General features: G+C 42.7%; 2 protein-coding genes across 2 annotated transcripts in view; one reads left to right on the top strand and one right to left on the bottom strand.

The window, feature by feature from the left end:
• Positions 1-10,914, top strand: part of lrmp (lymphoid-restricted membrane protein) — a 164,442-nt gene extending 153,528 nt beyond the window's left edge. The window contains exons 35-38 of the mRNA XM_060843072.1: positions 645-736; positions 4,649-4,759; positions 7,957-8,070; positions 9,792-10,914. Of these exons, the coding sequence (XP_060699055.1) occupies positions 645-736; positions 4,649-4,759; positions 7,957-8,070; positions 9,792-10,044 (570 nt within the window). The 3' untranslated portion in view covers positions 10,045-10,914. The remainder of the gene's footprint in view (positions 1-644; positions 737-4,648; positions 4,760-7,956; positions 8,071-9,791) is intronic.
• Positions 10,469-26,131, bottom strand: part of dnai7 (dynein axonemal intermediate chain 7) — an 84,334-nt gene continuing 68,671 nt past the window's right edge. The window contains exons 12-14 of the mRNA XM_060843073.1: positions 16,589-16,747; positions 12,395-12,508; positions 10,469-10,756 (exon numbers count right to left, since the gene is read on the bottom strand). Of these exons, the coding sequence (XP_060699056.1) occupies positions 10,469-10,756; positions 12,395-12,508; positions 16,589-16,747 (561 nt within the window). The remainder of the gene's footprint in view (positions 10,757-12,394; positions 12,509-16,588; positions 16,748-26,131) is intronic.

Raw genomic sequence — 26,131 nt, forward strand, 5'->3', positions numbered from 1 at the left:
TCCTCTTACCTGGAATGTGAGAGAGCTTACAGACTTATGCAAATGAGCAGTCTACATGTGACCCAGTTAAGGGAACATTAGCAGCCTGAAGGGCTGACAAAAGCACATAAACGAGACAAGAGAAGCCAGTCTGTCCAGTCGTTATTTAGCTCCCTTAACCGCAGTATTGCAAACTCTTTGGAGATTTTTTAAAAAAAAACAAAATACCTTGGGCCAATTAGTAAAACCTCCTTGAAGTTCTTCTCCAACCTTTTGAAGGTCATCAAGTTCTAGGAGATGCAAGTAATTGACAAGAAATATAGCAACCTCTTGGCGATAGTTCCGCTGCTTGATATGACCTGAACTTTGAGTTTGTCCAACTCCCCTGTAAATGATCTCATGCTTGCAGCACGTTTTGATTAATTTATTCCAGATGTTGACTCAGTTTGGAAGGTTTTGTTAGCAACATCAGTGTTACTGTTTTTGATTAGAAAGCCAACTCTTAAATGCTTATTTTTTTGGAGCTAGGAATCTGCATTGTTCATCTTTTGATTGTAGGTCCTCCAACACATCCCCCACCCCACCCCACCCTGGCAAATGTATAAGTGGTTCCTTAACTTCTAAATTTTGAAGTTGTAAACAGCGCATCTTGATTTACAATTTAGTTGAAGCTGAAGGAAGTGGATGAAGGAAGAAGGAAGTCGGAAGGAGATCAGGACAAGTTACGGAATAAGCTTACCAGAAAACTAAGCAGTTGGTAAGGCATCAGTCATCTTCAATATTGCTTTCAGGAGTGGTACTGTGATTAAGGCTTGGGAGAGGCCAACTCGCCATTAATGCTGCTCGCTCTTTGAAAGTGAACAACAAAGTCCCGCTCTTTACCGCTTGCCTTGTCAACTTTTTGTGTAATTTAACCAATGCTCTTCTGGACGTCACTGTTAAACCTGCTTCCAGAGCACTTACCAATAATGCCTTCCCCACCATCATCCTGTAAACGACTGTCTGTCTGACTCCTTTTTTGAGTTGTTCTCCCAATCCAAAAGTGGAAAATGTTATTGTAGTGTAAATGTTTGTGAATGATTTGCTGTGCTCAGACCGCCAGCTGTCTTCCACCACCCCCCCCCCCCCCCCACCCCCCAACGTTCAACAGGGCATCACTGTGTTTTTTCCTGAATGACTTGGTTCAGCTAAACGCTCCTGGGGAGATGTGAATGTGGAATATGCACAAGCTGGAATGGTTGAGAATTTAACGAGGAAGCTGGTAAGTTCACAAGTGAAAAAGAAACTGAAGGGTGTCCTCTGAGCTTTGGATTTTGGTGAGAGATTAATGTGCAGCATGAACTACAGCACAGACCTGATGGTGGAGTGATCTGTCTTTATTCTGTGACATATGTTCGAATTTAATTTATCAGAATGGGGAAATAGCTTTCATAACTAACTGGTAAATGCTTGTAACACTCCTTGCTCTACTCAGGTCTTCACTGACAGATTCAACAGAAAGTGTCAACTGAATTGGCACTGATATCAGGAAGGCAGCCTATTGCAACTACCTGAGGTGGTATTTATTACGATAGGAGGGGACATACAGCCCATCTTTAAACTGCTAGCTCTTCAAAAGTGATCAATTAGTCGCATTCTTTACTGATTGCAAATTTCCCTTTCATGTAGCTATCAAAATCTCCTCTGGAACTTATTGTTGAACTAATTTATAACAATTATCCATTTTGTTTTTGTTTAAACAACTTGAGCTCTGCACTCGGTTTTGCAGTGACTGAGTTAAATTAAGAGTCAGATGTTAAATAATGTTCACTGATTGCACAATGTTTGGCACCATTCGCCACTCCTCAGATACTGAAACGGTCCATATTCAGATGCAATGAGATCTGAACAACATCCAGGCTTGGGCTGACAGGTAACGTGTGTGTAACACAACGACCATCTCCAATAACAGACCAGCTAATCAGTGGTCCTTGACATTCAATGGTGTTACCATCACTGATTTCCTCCACTAACAACATCCTGGGGAGTACATTGACCAGAAACACGACTGGACTCAACACATAAACACAGCAACTGCACAAGCAGTTCAGAGGCTAGGTGTACTATGACAAATAACTCACCGTGTATTTCTCCAAAGCCGGTCTACCAAGACACAAGTCAGGTGTGTAATGATCCCCACTTGCCTGGATAGGTGCAGCTCCAACAGTACCCAAGAAGCTGAACATCATCCAGGACAATGGACTTACTTGGCACCACATGCACAAACATCCTCTCCTCCCACCAGCAACACACTCAGTAGCAGAAGTGTGGACTATCTACAAGATGCACTGCAAAAATTTTCCAAAGATCCTTGGACAGCTCCTTCCAATCCCATGACTATTTCCATCTGGAAGGACAAGGGAACACCAACATCTTCAAGTTCTACTCCAAGCCATCCAATGCCCTGAGTTGGAAATATGCCACCATTTCTTCCCTGTTGCTGGGTCAAAAATTTTGGAATTTCCTCCTTTTTGAGGGCATTGTGGGTCTACCTCCAGCAGGTGGGCTGCAGCAGTTCAGGATGACAGCTCACCACCATCTTCTCCAGAGTAACTGGGGTTGCATCATTTACTCAGCAGTTCCAGCTGAGGATTGCTTCAGCCTTATCATTTGCACTGATGTGCTCGGCTTCTCCGTCATTAAGGAAGAGGATATTTGTGGAGCCTCTTCCTTTCGTGAATTGTTTAATTGTCCACTACCATTTATGACTGGTATGTTACAACACAGTGGTGAACCCCTCTGTTAATTGAACCAAACACCCAGAAAAGCTTACCTTGCCTCGTAATCTGTTAAAATATGTGTGACAGAGAACACCAAATTCCAATATTTGAAGAAAGTAACATCAATTTATTTTTTAACTCTAAAAGTAAACATTAAACAACTATTCACAACTTTAAGCCCCCCTTTATCTTAACTGCTTATTACCTGCCTCCAATTCTATAATGATATGCTGTTCCAATAAAACACTTATTAAAATGACATCAACTTGATTTCAAAACCACACAGCCGCTGTCTCCTTTGGTGTCTTGTTTCTTCTGGCTGAAGATCCCCCTGGGTTGTGATCTTTCGTTTTACTGCGAGTATGTTTCATATGAAAAGGTACCTTTGATAGAGAGTGTTCCTTAATTTCTTGGATATATCTTGATGGCAGTTGCTCTCTCTCCAATTTTCAAATGTCCGCATTTTTATATCCCGAACATTGGGTCGTCTCATTTGTACTATGCTGGCAAAACAATTCAAACCCAGTTGGGTTTTAATATCCTGGGGCATAATTTGAACTGGTTAAATTCAAATTGTCAAAACAGCAGTCTAACCTCAGGTATCCATTTCACAGCCAAATGTTACATATTTTCAATTTTCCAATACACTCTGGGACTGCCACCAAGTCATATAACAGGCGCTTGTAATCGCTTAGTTCGGAACAGATTCACTCTCTCTCAAAGATGCAGTGCATGTCTTCAACTTCATGGGCAGGCTTGCAGAGTTTAGATCTGATCCATTGGTTGTGGTATCATTTGGCTCTGCCTATAAATTGTGAACCAAGCAGCATGTAGTCTATTTGGTAGCTTCATCTTGTTGACACCTCATTCAGGTACTGCTCCTGACATGCCCTCCTGCACACTCCATTGAACTAAGTTGATCCCCCTGTTTGATGATAAGGGTTGAGTTGGGGATGTGCCAAGCCATGAAGTTGAAGATTACGCTGGAATGCAATTCAGCTGTTGATGGCCCCCCAACACCTCCATGGATGCCCAGTCTTGAGTTGTTAGATCTGTTAGAAGTCTGTCCCATTTACCATGGTGATGTGCCGTATTTACACAGTAAATGATAGGGCCCCGGGGAGTATTGTCGAATAGAGATATCTAGGGGTCCATAGTTCTTTGAAAGTTTTATGACCGGTTTACAGAATGGTTAGGAAGATGTTTGGTGCGCTTGTCTTCATTGCTCAGGCCATTTGGGATGTACATCATCTTGAGGTTATACAGGATGTTGGTGAGGCCACTTCAGGACTACAGTTTTGGTCACCTTGCTATTGGTAGGACATCATTTAAATTTGAGGATACTCAGAAGAGATTTACAAGGATGTTGCTGGACGGTTTGAGCTATAAGGATAGGCTGCGTCTTTTTTCACTGGAGCATAGGAGATTGAGGGGTGACCTAGGTGCTTATACAGATAAGGTGAATAGCAAAGGTCTTTTCCCTAGGATGGGGGGAGTTCAAAACTCAAGCATCCAGCCTGGAATGGCCTTGACGTGATTCCACAGTGTTCTCCTGGCCTTGAGGTGAAGCCAGGTGCGGTCTGGAGTCCAGGTGCCAACATGAACTTGGCTGGAGGGATTGTTCTGAACTCTTTATTTTCTAATTTAGTCCTACAGTCTGTAATGCTGGACATTTTGTTTCTTTGTTTTTGTCATCCCCGACCCCCACCAAATAACTTGTAATGAAGAATCTGTACCTCCGCATCTTACATCTAGCCATCAGTGGGGGCTTGTCAACTCATTTGATTACCTGTGACAATAAAGCTAATTCAATTCAAGCCATCACATGCTGCCATTCAGTCACCTGTAAAATTTGAATTACTTATTTAGACTGCAACCATTTTTAATAATAATCTTTTGGTTTGCTGTAGGAAAATTTTAGGGGGTAAAGAGAAAGATCCATGTACAGTGCGACCAACACTGCATCGATTTATCAGCACCTATACCTGGGGTGGCAAAGACCATCAGCTAGTGAATAAAGGGTGAGTCTCTCATTTGCAGTTTAGTCATCCCTCCCACATGAAGAGTGTAGGCTTCTGCCTAGAAATTATTTAATATTTTCTCCCTTGTTTGTCAGCCACAGTTCAGTTGTGACATTTTTTATTTGAAGTTCATTTATTTAAGGGATGGGAGTGTTGCTGGCTGGGTCAGAATTTATTACCCATTCCTAACTGCCCCCAGGAAAGTGGTGGTGAGCTGCCTGCCTAGCCCACTGCAGTCCAGGTTGTGTGGGGACACCTAGTGTGCTTTTAGAGAGAATATCCCAGGTTTTTGACTCGGGAGCATTCATATAATTACAAGTCAGGATGGTGCCTGGCCTAGAGCATAACTTATAAGCAGTGGTGTTTCCATGTAGCTGCTGCCACTGTCTTTCTAAATGATAGAATTGTGAGTTCGGAAGATGCTGCTAATAAGTCTTGGTGAATTATTACAATGCATTTTGTACTCTCTGCTGTGACTGAGAGTCAGCAGTACAGGGAGTGAATGGCAAAAGTGATTCCTCATTATCCTGTTGAACCCCTGCAGAGATGTCCTGAAGCTGAGATGATTGATCTCCAACAACCACAATCATCGTCCTATGTCCTGAAGATGATTCCGACCAGGGTGGAGTTTCTCCTTGATTCCCAAATTGCTTGAGCTCCTTGCTTCCATACTTGGTCAAATGTCACCTTGATGTCAGGGGCAGTCATCTCGCCTCACCTCTGCAGTTCAGCTCTTTTGTCCATGTTTGAACCAAGGCTGTAATCAGGTCAGGAGCGGGGTAGCCCAAATAGAATCCAAACTAAGTATCACTGAACAGGTTATTGCTGAGTACGTGCCATTTGCAACACATCTCTGCAGGAATTCCATAGGGTAGTGAGGAACCACTTTTAACATTCAGTCTCTCTACAACTGACTCTCAATTGCAGCACTATGTTCTTGAAGCACTTATCAAAAGTCGGTGACCCCTTCCATCACTTTACTGCTGATTGAGAGTGGACTGATGGGGCAGTAATTGTCAGTTTGATTTGTCCTACATTTCTGTGTACAAACACACCTAGGCAATTTTCCGCATTGTCAGGCATATGCCACTGTTGTAGCTGTACTAGAATAGCTGTGCTGGTGGTGCAGGACGCCCTTATAGTATCCAATGCCTTCAAAAGATTCTTGGTTCATGTGGAGTAAATCTAATTGGCTGAGGACTGGGAGCCTTAGATGGAGGCTGAGATAGATCATCTACTCAGCAGTTCTGGCTGAACATGATCAGAAATGCTTCAGGCTTGTCTTTTACACTGATGTGCTGGGCTCCCCTATAATTTTAGGACGAGGACATTCTTGCCCTTGAGTTGAGGCTTGTGTGTTCACATTCCCACTCCAGAGGTCAGAGCACAATTGATTCTAACAGTCCAGTGTTGTGCTTGGACAGGTACTGTCTTTTGGATGAGACAGTAAACAGAGGGGCCCTGCCTGGCCCTGTTGGATGTTATTTCAAAAAGGAGCAGAGGTATTTTCCGCTGTCACAACAGATGCTAAAGTAAATTGTCATCCCATTACTTTGTGACTATATGTCAAAAGAAAGTACAGAACTGACTGCAAATGCTTTAAGGTGTGCTGAGGTAATGAATGGGGCTAAACAAATGACTTTGCTGTAACACTCTATCAAATAGAATATTGTCGCTGTCACCTGCAAAAACCCTTCACAGCTCTTGTCTTTTATTAACACTATGATCCTTTCTGGTTCATTTAAGTTTTAATGCTACTGGGTCACTTGACTTTGAGTTTCATAGCCTTTGCCTCTCTCCGTTTCTCATTCCTCCATCATAACTGATGTTAATGGTTTTCAATTTTCTTGGCCCTAATCTCTCAAGATTTTCCATGCTTTTACCCAAAGTTTAAGGCACCATTTTCTCACATTGGATTCCCACTAATCCAAAGACCCAAGCTAATACTCTGTAGGATTTGAACTAATGGCATCCGGTGGAATTTAAATTCAAGCAATAATTTCAACTAATTAATGTAAAAATGGAATTGAAAGCTAGTTTCAGGAATGGGTGCTATGAAACCGCCGTTGATCGTAATAATTCACTGGTGTCCTTTAGGGAAGGAAAGCTGTGTTTACCTGCTGTGCTCCACGTGAGACTCCAGACCCACAATAAATGTGGTTGACTCCAAATTGCCCACTGAAATTATCTAGTAAACTGCTCCAATCCAATGCAATTAGCAATGATCAATGAAGGGTGTTGCTAGTGATATCGCATGGTTCAGTCAAAAAAGAATAAAGATAATTCGTGCATGGTTAAACCAAATTTCCATGTGCATTTCATAATGTCTTAAAGAACGTCACTTCCTTTTTTTTCCCGAAAATTTTAGGATTTCTCTTCTAAAATTGACCTATAATGGCAAAATATTCCCTAATACTGATGGGGAAAATTCTTCCATATTAAGTCCAAAAAATTTTGGTTTGTAATTAAACTTGGACCAATCAAGAGATGGAGTTGTTGACAACCCATGTGATGAATTCAGTCTGCTGCTTATTATGAGCAAAGAATAGGAACAGGAGTACGCCATTAGAGCCTGTTCCACCATTCAATAAGATTATGGCTGGTACTTGGCCTAAGTTCACATATCCGCCTTTGGCCCATATCTCTCTGCTTAACGAAGATTTATCCAGCTTAATTTAAAATTAAGAAATGATCCAGCATTGATTGGTGTTTGTGGAATAGAGTTCCAAACATCCGGTGGCACAGTGGCTCAATGGTTAGCACTGCTGCCCCACAACACAGGGACCAAGGTTCGATTCCAGCCTCGGGCAACTGTCTGTGTAGAGTGTGCACATTCTCCCCGTGTCTGCGTGGATTTCCTCCGGGTGGTCCAGTTTCCTCCCACAGTCCAAAGATGTGCAGGTTAGGTAAGTTGGCCGTGCTAAATTGTCCATAGTGTTTGGTGAAAGGGTAAATGTAGGGGAATGGGTCTGGGTAGGTTGCTTTTCGGAGGGTCATTGTGGACTTGTTGGGCCGAAGGGCCTGTTTCCACACTGTAAGTAATCTAAAATCCACCACCTTTTGAATGTAGAAATGCTTCCTAACATCTCTCCTGAATGGCCTGGCCTTAATTCTCAGCCTATGCCCCCAAGCTCTATAATGTAGATGTGAAGAAAGAATTAACTTAAATGGTTTGCATCTGACCCGCCATCCAATAGGAATGCACCGGCATTAGACGCACAAGATGAGGAAGAGAAAGAGGAGGAGGTGGAAGATGAAACTATCCTAACTGAACCAGAAAAGAAGTCTGCAAATGCTGAGTCGTGTGTTGTGTAAGTATACTGTCTGACTTCTGCTAATAATTCAGGTAAACTTGTGTCAGGTCCCCAGGGCTCCACTTTGTCTTGGGTGGGAAAAGTGGTAGTTCATGACCAGACACACGGGTCAGCAATGTCTGGATCAATGTGTTCAAAGCCTGCCTGAAATGCCAATTTCACATCCATCATCAGGGAGCATTGCTTTCTGTGGAGTTTTTGAACCAAGTGTGGTTTCTTAGCCATTTTACTCCCTAATTGCTACAAGTAAAGGATGCCTCATCTGAGAGTGAGCTTGGAGAGTCTCTGAGCACTCAGTAGTTTCACATGGGACATTTGCCCTTTCACAGAGCCTCTTACAATCTCCCACCTGAGGATAAATATGGGATTAGCTCCAAACACACCGTGATTCCAGTCCAGCAGCAGCAACACTGTCTGTGGCACAAAATGTGTACCTAGGCTGCAAGAGGCATGCCTTCAGAGTGCTCAGAGGAAGACTAAGGAATGCGAAGGCCCATCATCTCTCTGTTTTCCATCTGTCAAGTTTTTCCCACTTGCTTAAGCTGTTCTCTGCAGAATCTGTCAACCCTATCCACCTGCCTTTCCACCTATCTTTGTCTCATCTCTAAATTTGGCAATAATACGTTCACTTCCCTCATCCAAATCAAAACTATTGTGACCTCAGCATTGATCCCTGCTGTCTTCGTAATTCCAGGTTACCATCCTCAAAATGCCCCTTTTATCCTAACTTTGATTTGTATTAGTTAGCCAATCCTCTATCCATAATAATAGTGTTGAACACCACAGGTGTATCTTAAGCAGCCTTACATATGGTACCTTTATGAAATGCCTTTTAGAAATCCAAATATATTACATCTCCTAGTTCTCCTTTATCTCTGCTTCTTGTTATCTCCTGAACGAATTCTAATAAATTTGTCTGGTACGATTTTCCCCCTTTTTAAAATATATGAAAAACTCCTGTGAAGCCCTTCAAGATATTTTACTGCATTCAAAGTGCTGTACAAATGAAAATTGTTTTTGGATTCCGTATAACACTGACCTAGAGGCCTGCTAAATGTTGAGGTGCTTCCAGTTCCAAAGATCAGCAACTTCTGATGAGTTGACAAGTATAATTAAGATGGGAAAGATGGAGCCTGGGAACATGACAGTTTTGTTGCAAAACTCTTAGTAGTGATTTTGATGGTCTTTGTACATAACCATTCATTATTCACCATGTTCTTCCTTAATGTCAGCTTTTTGTTTACTCTGCTTTTCAACGGGTGGAGTAGAATAAAGATGTTTTTTAAAAGCTCTACAAACATTGGAAAAACATAACAGAACTGTTGGTAGCTGTGAGGAGATGTAGATCAATGCTGTTGATTCGTCCACTCGTTGGAACCAGGAATTCCTATGAAATGGTGTTAACCTTTTTATTCTGTTTGGCATGATGTCAACATATGGAACAAGCATAGACTATACAATGCAATGAGTCTGCTCCATTCTTCGATAAGATGATAGTTCAATGCTGTCCACTCTCTTCACCCCATGCCTAAGTCCAAATGCCTTGATACACTTAATGCTCAAAATTCTATCTATCTTAGTGATGACTACTTCGAAGACAGCATCTTTTCTAGCATTTTAAAAAATCTTTTCTCCATTTGGTTTTGGTTTATGATTTAGAGAAAGTTCAGTGTATATGATGTATGGCATGATCTTTCAATCTGCTTATTCTGTTTTAGTTATAGAGGAATATCACGGCATCTCGTGGAATTGTGGAATACGTTTTCCAAAGGTGACCGATTACCCTGGCTGCCTATTATACTTTTTATCTCGCTAAGCATTTTGGGCAGCTTTCTCATTGGCTGGACATTCCACACATCTGTTGATGCTGCCTCTGTGGTCTCTGGGGATTCTTGGAAAGCATGGAAAGTGATCCAGCAATTTCTGTGGCCTTACACAGAACTTCGACACAATGGGCAGCCTCCTGTATAACTAACAATTTCATGCCATTTCAGCATCCCTTGACTCTCTGCTGAGTGGCTCAATAGGTAATGGGATTATTTTAAAACTGAAATGTTGTTTAAGATTTTAGCCTTGACAAATTATGATACACAGGAAAGCATTAAACAGTGGACAAAACACTTTTCTGGACTGTCTCTACATTTAAGAAAACCTTAATTTTTTTATGATACAAAAGGTAATTTTACAATAACTGTTCAACTCTAATATTTTGCCTGTTAAAGGCAAATTTGGTCACTAAAACAGGTAAAATGTTTTGGCTATTCTTCACGTGAAGTTCCCAATTGCTGAGATTTTTTTTAATGGATAAATATGAATGTAAAAAGCAGCAACTTTAACATGTCTATAAAATTAATCATTTTAGATGTTCTTGTGGAAATCATGTTCAATAAAGTCTTCAGTTGACCTGCACTGTGTGTGTGAGCAGCTTCGTAGCTTCTAGAATTTCTTGCACGGAACCAAGGAAGAGATGGTCAGTGTTTAGAATCCTCTCCTTTGCAGCATCACTAGCTAAGCCCCTCATCATGTGGTACAAGTTCGAGTAAAAATCAGTATTTTCAGCTATTTCATTTGACAGCTCTTCACTGGATTCCTTCATCTTCAGTTGGTGACACCTCTCTGGGCGTAACATGTAGAGAGACCAGTCGTCCTCTGGTATCATCTCGCCAGTCAAACTTTCACAAGCCTGTGGTTCAACAGAGGAAAATGCAGGTACTGCTTTATAAATTCATCTGAGCAACGACGAGGTAACATTAGTTTTGCCTGCACAGGTTACATTCTTCAAATGACCACCACAGAACTCTGCACAGAAAGTTCAAATGAAAGGTTTGCTTCATAGTTTTATTTCTTTCCCTCCTTGCTAGTTTAAATAACAATCTAAAATACATACTTATGGGCTGCAAATTTGCTTATTAAATTCAATAGTGTTTATGGATCGCTATGTCAGTTCTAGATTAGATATCTAATTTATTTATTATTATCTACTAAGCTCAATGTGAAGTGGTAAACTTCAATCTCTTCCATTAATATTATAATGACATACTGGTCTTATTTATTTTTGAGGATTGTGGGTGCATTGGGAACCTGACCATGGGCCCTGGGACCTGAGAAAGAAGCTTGACGTGTTTAAATTTGAAACAATTAAAGCCCTGATTTGCTCCACAGGCAGTAAGGGTATCAGTGCCAATTCATGAGATTGGGAATGGTACTGGGAGATTCCAGCCAAGGACACAAAGGAAAACAGCTGGGACACAGCCCCATGATCAGCATTTAAGGTTATGAGCAGCCAATGCCTGTGTGAAGGGTTAGAGACTCCAAAGGATTTCAGGCAGGGAGAAGGCTGGGGTAGGAGCACAGAACTTTGGTATGCAGCCCGAGTAGGACAACATGCCTGGAAAAAGTTCATTTATCTGGTGCTTTTCCTGACCACCGGACATGTCAAACTGCTGCAAAATTAATTTTTTTTAAGTGTAATCACTGTTAAAAGGTTGGAAAGATGGCAGTTGATACAGCAAGCTCAAACAACAATTGGGATAATGATCAGATTAGCTGTTTTTGTGGTGTTGATTTAAGGATGAATATTGGCCAAAACAACAAGGATAGCACCACAGTCATCACGAGAGCAGGTAAACGAGTCTCCACTGAAAGCACTTCTGACACAGCCACATCACTTAGTGCTACTGCACTGGGGTTGTCAGCCTTGAGTTTTGTGGTCAAGTGCTGGATTTGTACCAAGTACCTTGTGATTTACAGGCAAGAGTATGTTGAGTCACATCCGATGTGATTAGCCTCAAGGGGATCTCAAGTCTATTTTATAATTTCCTGACCTCTTCTGGCCAGTCAGTCTCCTGATGATGTTCACAGATCAGAATCCACACTTCTGCAGTGCTGTTTTGATCTTGCGAAGACAGCAATGATGTCACCAGGCAATAAAAATTTATGGTAAAATTGTTTTTTGCCTGTGTGTAGTGAAAAACTGAGCCATTTAGGTAATCAATATCTATTAAATGGTGTCAGCGAGGAAGTGGACTCAGCCTGACTGCAATTTCCCTTGCTTCCACATCCTAACTCCCTTTCTTACTAGGTCAAGAAAAGAGGACAGCATGATATTCAAAAATTAAACATACCAGTTAAAATATGTGCTAAATATTCTATGTAATGGTGGGAGAGTGATTAAATGTTCATTGTCAGATTTGTTTTTTACAATGTATCTTTTTATTTACTTTGGCTTATTGTAAATATTTGTCCGATGCTCCGAGAACTACCTTAGAATGTTTTGCTACGTTAAATGTTCCAAAAAGATGCAAGTTATTGTTGTATTTACCTGAAGCAATATTTCTTCAGGCTCGGAGTACATGTTCCAATTACTGGATCTAAAAGCTATTGCAGAGCTCACCAGGGCCATCTCCATGTATATGTTCTGTGTCACCATCTTGTTCTGTGTACAAAGACACTTTAAGTATGATCAGTCAAGACATGCTACTTCAAGTATAAATGCAATTACTGTTACTACTCACCAACCATTCTGCTTCACTTAAAACTGACCTTCAAATCACATAATCTACCCTCCCCTCCACTTCTAACACTCCCTATTTGCTAGATTTCTATGATCTTTTCTCGAATAAACAATAAAGTTTAGTTCCATTCCCCAGCTCTTCTCCCCACAACCTCCCACCCCCCATAATTCTGAAGGGTTTGTCTTTCCTATTACAGCTTCAACACTTATCCACACTTTTGTCACTTTAAACTTGATCTCCTGTAAATTGTCTTCCATTTCCACCCAACTCCAGTGTGACAAATCTTGCTAACCACAACCAATTTGCAACTTTACTCAGTTGCCCATCACGCAAAATCCTTAGCATCTATAAAGCACAGAAGGAGGCCATCAAGTGTGTGTCACCTTATGGAAGATCTATCCAATTAATCCCATTTACCTAATCTTTCTACAAAGGGGTTCAGACTTTTCCTTTTCAAATAAATCCCTTTGAAAGTTTTATCTTCGAACGTACTTCAACCATCTTTCAGATTATGCTTTCCTGATCATGACTGCTTTCATTGTGATCCCCCGTACTGTCCCGAATGACTCATCGTTGTACTGAACTGTTTTGAGGGATATTTGTGTTTCAGACACATTGTATGGTTTCCTGAAGTGTCATTAATGTACACATAAGAGCAATAAAATGTTATTAGTGCACTGGCCAACATGTATCTCATTTTTATGTTAAAAAAACGCATTTACTCATTATCTGGAACACTGGGCCATTCAGCAGCTCAAATCTGTTCTGGCATTCACCTGGACAGCAGCTAATGAGTATCTCAATTTCAATCTCTCAATATCCTGAATGCAATGAAAAACTCCTGATTTCAGGGTTGAAGAGTGAAGTTCCAGGGGCAAAGTTGAATTGTATAGTGGAGAGGGAGTCATTTACTCTTCAGGCTAAGGGCCTTAAATGTAATGTACAACTGCTGTACCATGGGATTAGTGTATCTAGGCCAGTATAGACTTGATAGACTGAAGACACTATGACTCAATTCAAAAGGAGGGCACTTGAGAATTGTTGGAAAAATCGATGACTGCCTTTTTAACTACAATGAGTTATGCCTTTTTAGGTTAAACTAAAGTTACAGCAGAGATGGTTCACAAAAATATTTGCCACTTCAACCTTGGTAACTGACAGTTTCCAGAGTTAAAAGCTAAATTTAAACTTTTCTCAGTTGTGAAGTAATTGCTGAAACTGTGTTAAATTGGGTGAGATCCTCCTTAAGTGCCTTCAACATGACAAGGTAAATCCAGGGATTTCTCTTTCCCAGAGTGGTAGTCTGTCTTGCTGTTTTGGAGGGTGCAAGTTTCATTTTCGGTGTAGAGCAGTGTGGGGTTCTGGAAATATTCACTGCCCCTATATCTCACAAGGAGGCTGCCCATAGTAACACACACTCTACAATGCCTGGCTTCATCCTAGTGTGTACAGATCCTTTCAAAGAATATCATTAAGAGATATTATATCCTTACACTAAATTATTTTAATCTAACAGGTACTAATGTGTCAGTTCCTTGTGGTATTCTCTCAAACCAACTTTATTGAATACTATTTTAATTGAATAGGGGAGGAAATTAAACATCGATCCCCTATCCAAAAAAGATATTAGAGAAAAGATCAGGTGGGACCTCATGGTACCCAATTTCTTCTGTGTGCGTCTTGTGTGATCAGGTATCTAACTCGTGTTGAGCGGATACCTATACAGGAATGGATCTGTGGCATAAGCAATGCAAATGGAGGTCTTAAATGTGTTTTCATCACATGTTCCACCCAGTTATTTTACATACATTCACCCTGAAAGGAATGATAGGAAGTAAATCAACAGTCAAAAACCACCTGCTGTGTAGCTAAATTTCTGTGGAGTCAGGATATGCACACTTCACCAGGTAACAGCAACACCAGCAGCTACCCTTGCAAGTCTGTTTAATGCAGCTAGGCTCTGGCCAGGTTTTGACTGAAGTATAGGAATGATAGGTAATTGCTTCACTGCCTTGCCTTCAGGTTTATGTGCAGGTCCACTTTCCTGACCTCAGGCTGATTTTCTTTGAACTGAAAGTAACCTACACCTTCCTTTCTCCTCCAATATTCTCTTAGAAAATGTAATGCTTTGTAATTATTTGCTACCTCTTTTTAACTGAAATTTCTGTCCCACAGCTTTTGTTAACATCTAGATTATTTCCAGTTACTAGCGGCGTACCGCGAGGGCTGGTGTTGGGCCCACTGCTGTTCGTCATTTTTATAAGTGGCCTGGATGAGGGCTTAGAGGGTGGGTTAGTAAATTTGCGGACGACACTAAGGTCAGTGGAGTTGTGGATAGTGACGAAGGATGTAATAGTTGCAGAGCTGAGCTGAGAGGTGGCAATTGGAGTTTAATGTGGACAAGTGTGAGGTGATACACTTCGGCCGGAGTAATCGGAATGCAAAGTACTGTGCTAACAGTAAGATTCTTGGGAGTGCAGATGAGCAGAGAGATCTCTGTATCCATGTACACAGTTCTCTGAAAGTTGCCACCCAGATTGACAGGGTTGTTAAGAAGGCATACAGTGTTTTGGCCTTTATTAATAGAGAGATTGAGTTCCGGAACCAGGTGGTTATGCTGCAGATCTGGTATGGCCACATTTGGAGTATTGTGTACAGTTCTGGTCACCGCATTATAAGAAGGATGTGGTAGCTTTGGAAAGGGTGCAGAGGAGATTTACTAGGATGTTGCCTGGTATGGAAGGAATGTCTTACGAGGAAAGGCTGAGGGCCTTGAGGCTGTTCTCGTCAGAGAGAAGGTTGAGAGGTGATTTAATAGAGACATACAAGATAATCAAAGGGTTAGATAGGGTGGACTAGGAGAGCCTTTTTCCAAGTATAGGGACGGCAAACATGAAGGGACACACCTTTAAAGTGAGGGGAGATCGGTATAAGACATGTCAGAGGTAGTTTCTTTATTCAGAGTAGTAAGAGTATGGAATGCTTTGCCTGCAACGGTAGTAGATTCGCCAAGTTTAAGTGCATTTAAGTCATCATTGGACAGGCAAATTAATGTACATGGAATATTGTAGGTGGGATGAGCTTCAGATTAGTATGAAAAATGTATTGCTGGAAAAGTGCAGCAGGTCAGGCAGCATCCAAGGAGTAGCAGTATTGACATTTTGGGTATAAGCCCTTCTTCAGGAATGAGGAGGGTGTGCCAAGCAGGCTAAGATAAAAGGTAGGGAGGAGGGACTTGGGAGGGGCATTGGGAATGCCATAGATGGAAGGAGGTTAAAGTGAGGGTGATAGGCTGGAGAGGGGGTGGAGAGGTCGGGAAGAAATTTGCAGGTCAAGAAAGCGGTGCTGAGTCTGAGGGTTGGGACTGAGATAAGATGGGGGGAGGGGAAATGAGGAAGTTGGAAAAATCTGCATTCATTCCTTGTGGTTGGAGGGTTCCTAGGCGGAAGATGAGGTGCTCTTCCTCCAGGCATCGTGTTGCCATTGTCTGGCGATGGAGGCGGCCAAGGACCTGCATGTCCTTGGCGGAATGGGAGGGGGAGTTGGTGTTGAGCCGCAGGGTGGTTGGGTTGGTTGGTTCGGGTGTCCCATTGAAATAATGTAGCATTTTAACAATGTTTCTTTTGCAGTTTCGGGAGCTGCAGCAGCTATTGAATCTAGTTCCTATCGTTACAGTATAAGCATCATTTAGGAGTATTTAGGCAGGGCACTCTTAACATGTAAAAGTTGGCATCTGATCATTCTGCAGAGCATGGCTGCTCCAAATCAATTTTTTTTAGTAGGAGTGACATTTTGCATTTGATTAACAATGATATGAAACGTAGAATGCAGTACCTTCCTCTTGCTCTATTGATTTGTAGGTTTGCAAATTTTGCTTCCCTCAATTTAAGGTAGATGCTGAGAGTATTTCAGTAGACATTGTTATTTTTGGCTTCAAATTGCACTGGATTACCTGACTGAGCGCAATAGCAGTAAATTTTTTTAAAAACACAGTTACTCACTTTTTCATTTATCTTAACGTAATTCTCCGAATCGGTTCCGGGAAAAATGTTTAATCCTGCATTTATCATTGAAACAATTAGAGTTGAAGCAGTCATCCACTTTCCTCTTAAGTGAGAGAGATTATCTTCCACGGGAACAGGACACAATTGGCACAAGTCCTATGGGTTTAAAGAAAATACCAAACTGAAGCAGTCTCTAGGCACAATCATTTAGACAATTTCAGCATGTGCAAATCCTGGGTTTTTTGATGTTTTGTTTGCTAAACAGTGAGTCAGAATCAAGCACTGATTCCAAAACAATGGATACATTTCCCTTCTCCTGTCATCTTCAGTTTCTAATTCCAATCAGCAGTTCCAGCTGTATCTACACAGTTAATCATTTTGGGTGGATGAGTCTTCACTTCTAATGTTCTAGTGAACAGCTTTTAAGTAAAGGCAGAGCTGGTAAAAGCCGGGAAAGCTAGAAAGTGATCTGTCTTAGGATGGGTGATGGTGCAACTGATAAGGTACAAAGAAATGATGATGGGGCAAGCGTTAGCAATAAAGATTGTCAAAGGAGGTGCAAATAGCTGCAGCAGAATCCCAGTGTAGGGAAACATGGAGAATCCAGCAAAAAGAATCATCCCATAGTGTAAGAATGTGAACTCCAGCTTCGGGGGACTGCTGCAGTGAGGAAGCAATAGGGATTCCCACCTCATGTACCAGTCTGCACCTACTCCGTTCCCAGTGGCATCCATCATCCATCCATTTGTGGCATCTCCTGCCCAAGAGAAAGTAGGAGAGTTGGTGGGACTGCATGTGCTATTTCAAATCTGGCAACTCTTTTGTACCTCATTACATAATCTACTGACTTCCACCAGTTGGATCATGTTCATAAGATCATACAGCACCAAAACAGGCCATTCAGCCTATTGTGTGAATGTTTTTTTTTCATTGCATCTGTCACCAGTGAAATTGTTCTGTTGACAATAACACAAGTCCATAGGAAAGCAAATGGGGTTGAATAATCTAAAGAATGTCTCCTGATTGATCGTCAGAGTTAAAGTGGCAATGGAAAACTCATTCATCTATAATTATGAAATGAAGTTGCGATGGCTGATTGTCTCAGTTTCATCCAATTCTCAGTCTATACAGTCAAGCCCATCATATTGTGCTGATGGTAAGTTCGCAAAGGCATGATCTTGTGCCACTAATGGTGGCACTTCAATTGTACTGTTAGCTCTTATGATGCAGCAGTAATGATTCCTACTGCTGGGCCAGGAGGCTGGACTCGAGTCCCACCTGTTCCAGAGGTGTATAGGAACGAATTCATTAGAAAATATCTATACTATAAAAGTTCCCACCAAAGAAAAGTGCATTTTAAATTTTGAAGACAGACTTATGATCCAATATAGGCTGCTCAAATTTAATACTTCTTGTTATCTATATTCAAACATTGAATGTAATTTTTTAAACTAATCTGCGATTAGGAAGTAGCAATCAACACACAGGCAAAATACGGCAGATACTATAATTATAAGCTGCAACCCAGATCCTGTACAGGCTCTCTGCCTTCAATGTTGCATTGAAGAAGGAAATTTTTTTAAAAAGCAGAGGAACCACAAGGGGCAGAAAAAGCAAAGACCAGTGAGTGGACAGTGCTCCTCACTTAGGCAAAAACAGAATTGAAATGGCAGCCTTATGTTGCCTTGATACAAATTGCATTAATGAACTTCTTTTCTCTTTCATCATAATGCTAGGAACTGGCATCTTTTCATCCTTTTTTTTGTTTTAAGTGGCTGAATGCAGTTTGGTTAATATGCCCAATTCAAAGAAGGTAAAACGATACGGGCTGAACTTTTCCATTTACAGTATAAGTAGGATGCTACTCCTATTTAGTTGGAATTTCCCACCGGTTCTCTGTTCCAGAATCTCCCCGAGGAGCCTATGCTCCACAACCTGAGCTGCCTCATGGATCTGACCTCTTGTCCTTTCACCTTGCGTGAAGGAGTTTTCTCTACAGGCTGCTGATGCACACCATCCACTTCTACATCTTCATTTACCTTTATGTTCTGTTTTACTAGCAGGCAGAATGGTCCCCACACTTCTGGAGAGCTCGCTACACTTTCCATCAGCGATGTGAGCTGGAGGCTGCTATATTTAATCATCCTGCGCAACCGTAACTAGGGTGGTTCATGGATTCCTGGCCCAAATGTTTATTTTGCAGTGCTGTGGGGACCGTGGATCATGTAGTTGTTGATTATGGATTCTTGCTACCTTTCAGTGCCATGCTTCTGATCTTTGGATAGCTAGTGCAGAGGGGTATGGGTGACTCAGGAGCCTGGGATGGATTTGTGCCTGGACTGAATGTTAATGCACGTTGACCATTAACAGATCCAGAGAGTGGCTGTGGAGGAGTGTCAAGTGTGTATTCCTTTTTCTGCACCTACTTTCACACCTGAGTACCCTTGGAGAGGAAACATGAGGCGTCCACCAACACACACACTATGCTTTTAGAGATAGGTGGACTTGGCGGGGGTACAATGTCTTATCTCCCCTTCCAACACTGCTCTGATTTTGTCCTAATTCCCCCTCTCTCTCCTTGCCCAGCTCTTCTTAAGATTTGGTTGTCTGCATTACCCTTAGCAGGCATTGTACGTAATTTGATTAATTGGGGACAGGCAATTTGTTGGTGGAGATAATAGATGAAAAGTAGCATAGGTGACGTGATTGGGCAGAGGGAAGCCATTTGGTTGTGTGAGATAACAACTCTAGACAAGAAAAAAATAGTTACAGGTGAATGAGTTCCATAGTGCCATTTTCTCACGCAATCTTTTACTTTTCATGTCATTAATCATGTAACCACGCTTTTGTGCATATTTTCAGGGAATCATATATGAGGGTAGAGAGGTGAAAATATTTGCCACTACTGGCATCTTCCTGCTTCCATATCTCTGCAGCTTTATTTAAAGCCACACCACTTCAGCCACTCCAAACCAGGAACTACTACTCAAACCATAGTCCTCAGTCTGAAAATGCCACAGAAAATGCAAGCTAGTTCCCTGCTCCCAGGACTGGAATCTGGAGATGCTAAGAGATGGGCTGTTGAGGAGGAGGGTAGTTTTTTTTTTCCCAGCTGATTGCCAAAGAAGGCTAAAGCATTTTATCTAGTCAACTGCAACTGAAATTGCTGTACAATGACCTGTCCACACCCTGTCTGACTGCTGCATAGTTATTCAGTGCTCCACATTGTCACAAATTGTCAGCCTTTCCTTCCACACGGTAAACCACAGAGGCTGGCAGTCTGTAACTAACTCAGTGCTGAAGTCAGTGTATCTTAAGACAGCATTGTGAAGCAGTGCATAGGCTGGCACTAAAGTGCATGAAGTAAATTAAGTACTGAAGTGAGAGTGCTAAGCAGTCTGAGAACCTTATGATGTACTTTGTTTGAACCTAGGACACAGCAGACATATCCTGGAGATGACGTGACTTCCAACAACCATCACTAGCTTCCAATGTGCCAGATCTAAAACAAACCAGCAGAGAGTTTTCCCCCAATGCTACTTATTCTAGGTTTGCTAAAGGCCCTTCTTACTCGGGTAAATACAATCTTGATCTCAAGGGCAGTCACCTTCCCCTCACTTCTGGAAATCAGCTCTTTTGCTCATGCTTACAACAACACTGCAATGAGGTCAGGAACAGAATGGCCTTGATGGAACCCAAACCAAGCATCAGTCAACAGGTTATTGCTAAGCCAGTGCTGCTTCATGGCATGGTTGGTAACACCTTCACTGAAGATCATAAGTAGACTGGAGGGGTGGTAACTGGCTGGGTTTGATTTGACCTGCTCTTTGTACACATGACATACCTAGACAATTTTCCACTTCAGTGGGTAGATGCGAATGTTATAATTGTACTGGAGCAGTTTGGCCAAGGCATGGCAAGTTCTGGAGTACAAATATTATGTCCAGAATATTGTCAGGCCTTTGCTGAATCCTGTGCCTTCAGCTATTTCAAATTTGACTGAAGACCTCTGAAAGAAGCTGAGATGGATCATCTACTCCTCAATTTTGGCTGAAGTCAGCTGCAAGTGTATTCAGAAGCAATGTTCAGGAATTCCAATGGAAATCCTATCCAACTGTACATCACTACACTCACCTTGGTTGGGTCCATCCTGCTGTTAGGACATGATGTGGTGATGTTGTATCTAGGTGCATACTCAGTGAGTATGCATATTTCAGCCTGTTCTTTGACTAGTCTGTAAGATCGCTCACTCCATTTTGGTACTAATCCCAATATGTCAGTAAGGAGAACTTTGCAGAATGACAGGGCTGATTTTGCTGTTGTTATTTCCATTATATAGATTGGTGCTAGATGAGAATAGATTTCCTACTGCATGGAAACAGGCCCTTCAGTCCAACAAGTCCACGCCAATCCTCCAAGTAACCTACACAGGCCATATTATTGCTGTGGGTCTGATGCTACATGAGAAAAGGAAATTTTGTCAAAGTGATTTGGCCTTCAAGAGGATGGAATGAAGCAGATTTTTTTAAACAATGGTTTCATCATCATGGTTTCATGGTTACACTTTGAATTCCAGCTTTTTTTCACCTGTTTGACAAGTCTGTAAGAATTCAAACACCATTTAGAGTCATAGAGAGGTACAGCATGGAAACAGACCCTTCAGTACAACTCGTCCATGCCCACCAATCTAGTCCCATCTATCAGCACCTGGCCCATATCCCTTCAAACCCTTCCTATTCATATACCCATCCAGATGCCTTTTAAATGTTGAAATTGTACTAGCCTCCACCACACTCTCTCTGAGGAATATTTGCACCTTAGCTCTCTTTTATATCTTGCCCTCTCACCCGAAACCTATGCCCTCTAGTTCTGGACTCCCCGACCCCAGGGAAAAGACTTTGTCTATTTATCCTATCCGTGCCCCTCACGATTTTGTAAACCACCTATAAGGTCACCCCTCAGCCTCTATGCTCCAGGGAAAACGGCCTCAGCCTGTTCAGCCTCTCCCTATAGCTCAAATCCTCCAACCCTGGCAACATCCTTGTAAATCTTTTCTGAACACTTTCAAATTTCACAACATCTTTCCCATAGAACATAGAAAAATACAGCATAGTACAGGCCCTTCGGCCCTCGATGTTGCGCCGACCCAAGCCTACCTAACCTACACTAGCCCACTATCCTCCATATGCCAATCCAATGCCCGTTTAAATGCCCATAAAGAGGGAGAGTCCACCACTGCTACTGGCAGGGCATTCCATGACTCACGATTCGCTGAGTAAAGAATCTACCCCTAACATCTGTCCTATATCTACCACCCCTTAATTTAAAGCTATGCCCCCTCGTAATAGCTGACTCCATACGTGGAAAAAGATTCTCATGGTCAACCCTATCTAAACCCCTAATTATCTTGTACACCTCTATCAAGTCACCCCTAAACCTTCTTTTCTCCAATGAAAACAGCCCCAAGTGCCTCAGCCTTTCCTCATACGATCGTCCTACCATACCAGGCAACATCCTGGTAAACCTCCTCTGCACCCGTTCCAGTGCCTCCACATTCTTCCTATAATATGGCAACCAAAACTGCACACAATACTCCAGATACAGCCGCACCAGAGTCTTATACAACTGCAACATGACCTCAGGACTCCGGAACTCAATTCCTCTACCAATAAAAGCCAGTACGCCATATGCCTTCTTCACAGCACTATTTACCAGGGTGGCAACTTTCAGGGATCTTTGTACATGGACACCAAGATCCCTCTGCTCATCCACAATACCAAGTATCTGACCATTAGCTCAGTACCCCATCTTCTTGTTACTCTTACCAAAGTGAATCACTTCACACTTACTACATTGAACTCCATTTGCCACCTTTCTGCCCAGCTCTGCAGTTTACCTATATCCCGCTGTAACCTGCCACATCCTTCCTCGCTGTCAACAACTCCACCAACTTTTGTATCATCCGCAAACTTGCTCACCCAACCTTCTAGCCCCTCCTCCAGGTCATTTATAAAAATGACAAACAGCAATGGTCCCAAAACAGATCCGTGCGGAACACCGCTGGTAACTGCACTCCAAGATGAACCTTTACCATCAACTACTACCCTCTGTCTTCTTCCAGCCAGCCAATTCCTAATCCAAACCTCCAATTCCCCCTCAATGCCATACCTCCGTATTGTTTGCAGTAGCCTATCATGGGGAACCTTATCAAACGCCTTACTAAAATTCATATACACCACATCTACCACTTTACCCTTGGCCACCTCCTTAGTCACCTTCTCAAAGAATTCAATAAGGTTTTTGAGCCACGACCTGCCCTTCACAAAACCATGCTGACTATCCTTGATCACATTATTCCTATCCAGATGTTCATAAATCCTATCCCTTACAATTCTCTCTCTAAGACTTTGCCCACAACAGAAGTGAGACTCACTGGCCTATAGTTACTAGGGTTATCCCTACTCCTTCTTGAACAAGGGAACCACATTTGCTCTCCTCCAGTCTTCTGGCACTATTCCTGTAGACAACGAGGGCATAAAAATCAAGGCCAATGGCTCTGCAATCTCCTCTCTTGCATCCCAGAGCATCCTAGGATAAATGCCATCAGGCCCAGGGGACTTATCTATTTTCACCCTTTCCAGAATTTCCAACACCTCTTCCCTACATACCTCGAAGCCATCCATTCTAATTAATTGTGACTCAATATTCACATTTGGCAACAATGTCCTGTTCCTGAGTGAATACTGACGAAAAGTATTCATTCAGTGTCTCCCCAATCTCTTTAGCCTCCACACGCAACTTCCCACTACTATCCTTGACTGGACCTATTCCTAGCCTATTCATTCTTTTATTCCTGACATACCTATAGAAAGCCTTTGGGTTTTCCCTAATCCTACCAACTAAGGACTTTTCATGTCCCCTCCTTGCTGCTCTTAGCTCTCTCTCTTTAGATCCTTCCTGGCTACCTCATAACTCTCAATCGCCCCAATTGAACCTTCACGCCTCATCTTTACATAGGCCACCCTCTTCCCTTTAACAAGGGATTCCAATTCCTTATTAAACCACGGCTCGCTCACACGACCTTTTCCTCCCTGCCTGACAGGTACATGTTTATCAAGGATACTCAATAGTTGCTCCTTGAACAAGCTCCACATATCAATTGCGCCCTTCCCTTGAAGCCTATTTTTCCAAGCCACGCATACTAAGTCATGCCTCACCACATCATAATTTCCCTGCCCCCAGCTATAATTCTTGCCCTGCAGTGCACACTTATCCCTCTCCATCACTAGAATAAAAGTCACCGAATTGTGGTCACTGTCCCCAAAGTGCTCACCTACCTCCAATTCTAATACCTGGCCTGGTTCGTTACTCAGAACCAAATCCAGTATAGCCTTACCTCTTGTTGGCCTGTCTACATATTGTGTCAGGAAACCCTCTTGCACACATTGGACAAACACTGACCCATCTAACGTACTCGAGCTATAGCTTTCCCAGTCAATATCTGGAAAGTTAAAGTCCCCCATAACAACCACCCTATTAGTTTCACTCTTCTCCTGAATCATCCTCTCAATCCTTTCTTCTATGTCTCTAGGACTATTAGGCCTATAGAAAACTCCTAACAGGGTGACCTCATCTTTCCTATTTCTAACCTCAGCCCAAACTACCTCAGATGGCGAGTCTTCATCCATCGTCCTTTCCACCGCTGTAATACTATCTTTGAAAAGCAATGCCACACCTCCCCCTCTTTTACCCCACCTCTGACCCTACTAAAACATTTAAACTCTGGAACCTCCAACAACCAATCCTGTCCCTGTTCTACCCATGTCTCCATAATAGCCACAACATCGAAATCCCAGGTACCAACCCATGTTGCAAGTTCACCTACCTTATTTCGTATACCTCTCGCATTGAAGTATACACACTTCAAGCCACCTTCCTGTTTACAGGCACCTTCCTTCGAGATTGATGCCATGTTCCTAACCTCCCTACACTCCAGGTCCTGCACCCTAAAGCTACAGTCTAGGTTCCCACGCTCCTGCAGAGTTAGTTCAAACCTCCCCCTAAGGATACTGGTGCCCCTCAGGTTCAGGTGTAGACCATCCTGTTTATAGAGGTCCCACCTTCCCCAGAAAGAACCCCAGTTATCCAGAGACCGGAATCCCTCCCTTATGCACCATCCCTGTAGCCACGCATTTAACTGTTCTCTCCCCTTTTCCTCGACTCTCTATCATGTGGCACGGGTAACAAACCAGAGACAACAACTCTGTTTTTTCTAACTGAGCTTCCAACCTAGCTCCCTGAAAGCCTGCCTAACATCCTCATCCCTCTTCCTACCTATGTCGTTGGTGCCAATGTGGACCACGACTTCGCGCTGCTCCCCCTCCCCCTTAAGGACCCGGAAAACACGATCAGAGACGTCATGTACCCTTGCACTGGGAGGCAACATACCAAACGTGAGTCTCTCTCACCCCCACAAAACCGCCTATCTGTACCCCGAACTATCGAGTCCCCAATAACTATTGCTCTGCTCTTCTCCACCCTTCCCTTTTGAGCAACAGGGACAGGCTCCATGCCCGAGGCCTGAACCCCATTGCTTACCCCTGGTAAGTTGTTCCCCCCCCCACAAGTATCCAAAACGGTACTTTGCACTGGCTGCTTCCTCCCAGTCCCCCTCACTGTCACCCATCTGTCGGCAATCTTTGGAGTTGCTACTTCCCTAAAGCTCCGATCTATGTCCCCCTCTGCCTCCCGAATGATCCTAAGTTCATCCAACTCCAGCTCCAGTTCCCCAACATGGTCTTGGAGGAGTTGGAGATGGGTGCACTTCTTGCAAGTGTAATATCAGCAGGAACGACCATGGCATCCCTCACCTCAAACATGTTGCAAGAGGAACATTGCACTGCCTTCACTGCCATCCCTCTAAAAGTAACCTTTTTAAAAAAAAAACTAGGCCTAAACAATGGAACAAGCAAAATGCAGCACTTACCTGCTTACCGCAATGGCTTTTATTATTAGGTTAGAGGAGCAGGGCGGGTGGGAGGCACTACCCCTGTAGTGCCTCGGGTTCCTCTTCTGCGCGCCTTTATAGGAAAAAAAAGCCTACCCAGGTAAGCTTGCGCTACACCAGCTTCCGCGTCCGCTCTGCACTTTTTTTTTTAAAAAAACGTTCAAACTTAAACTGCTAAACAAACGTCACCGAGCCTTCAAGCAGCCACTGCCAAACAGCCCGTACCTGCTCTGCTGAGAGAGTGAGGCCTAGGCGTTGAAGCTGCGTGCTCCATAGGAAGGAGACCAGAATTGCATGCAATATTCTAACAGTGGCCTAACCAATGTCCTGTACAGCCACAACATGACCTCCCCACTCCTGTACTTAATACTCTAACCAATAAAGGAAAGCATACCAAACTATCCTATCTACCTGCGACTCCACTTTCAAGGCGCTATGAACCTGCACTCCAAGCTCTCTGCTCAGCAACACTCCCTAGGACCTTACCATTAAGTGTATAAGTCCTGCTAAGATTTGTTTTCCCAAAATGCAGC

Source organism: Hemiscyllium ocellatum, chromosome 23 (assembly GCF_020745735.1).
Source record: "Hemiscyllium ocellatum isolate sHemOce1 chromosome 23, sHemOce1.pat.X.cur, whole genome shotgun sequence".
Lineage (NCBI taxonomy): Eukaryota > Metazoa > Chordata > Chondrichthyes > Orectolobiformes > Hemiscylliidae > Hemiscyllium > Hemiscyllium ocellatum.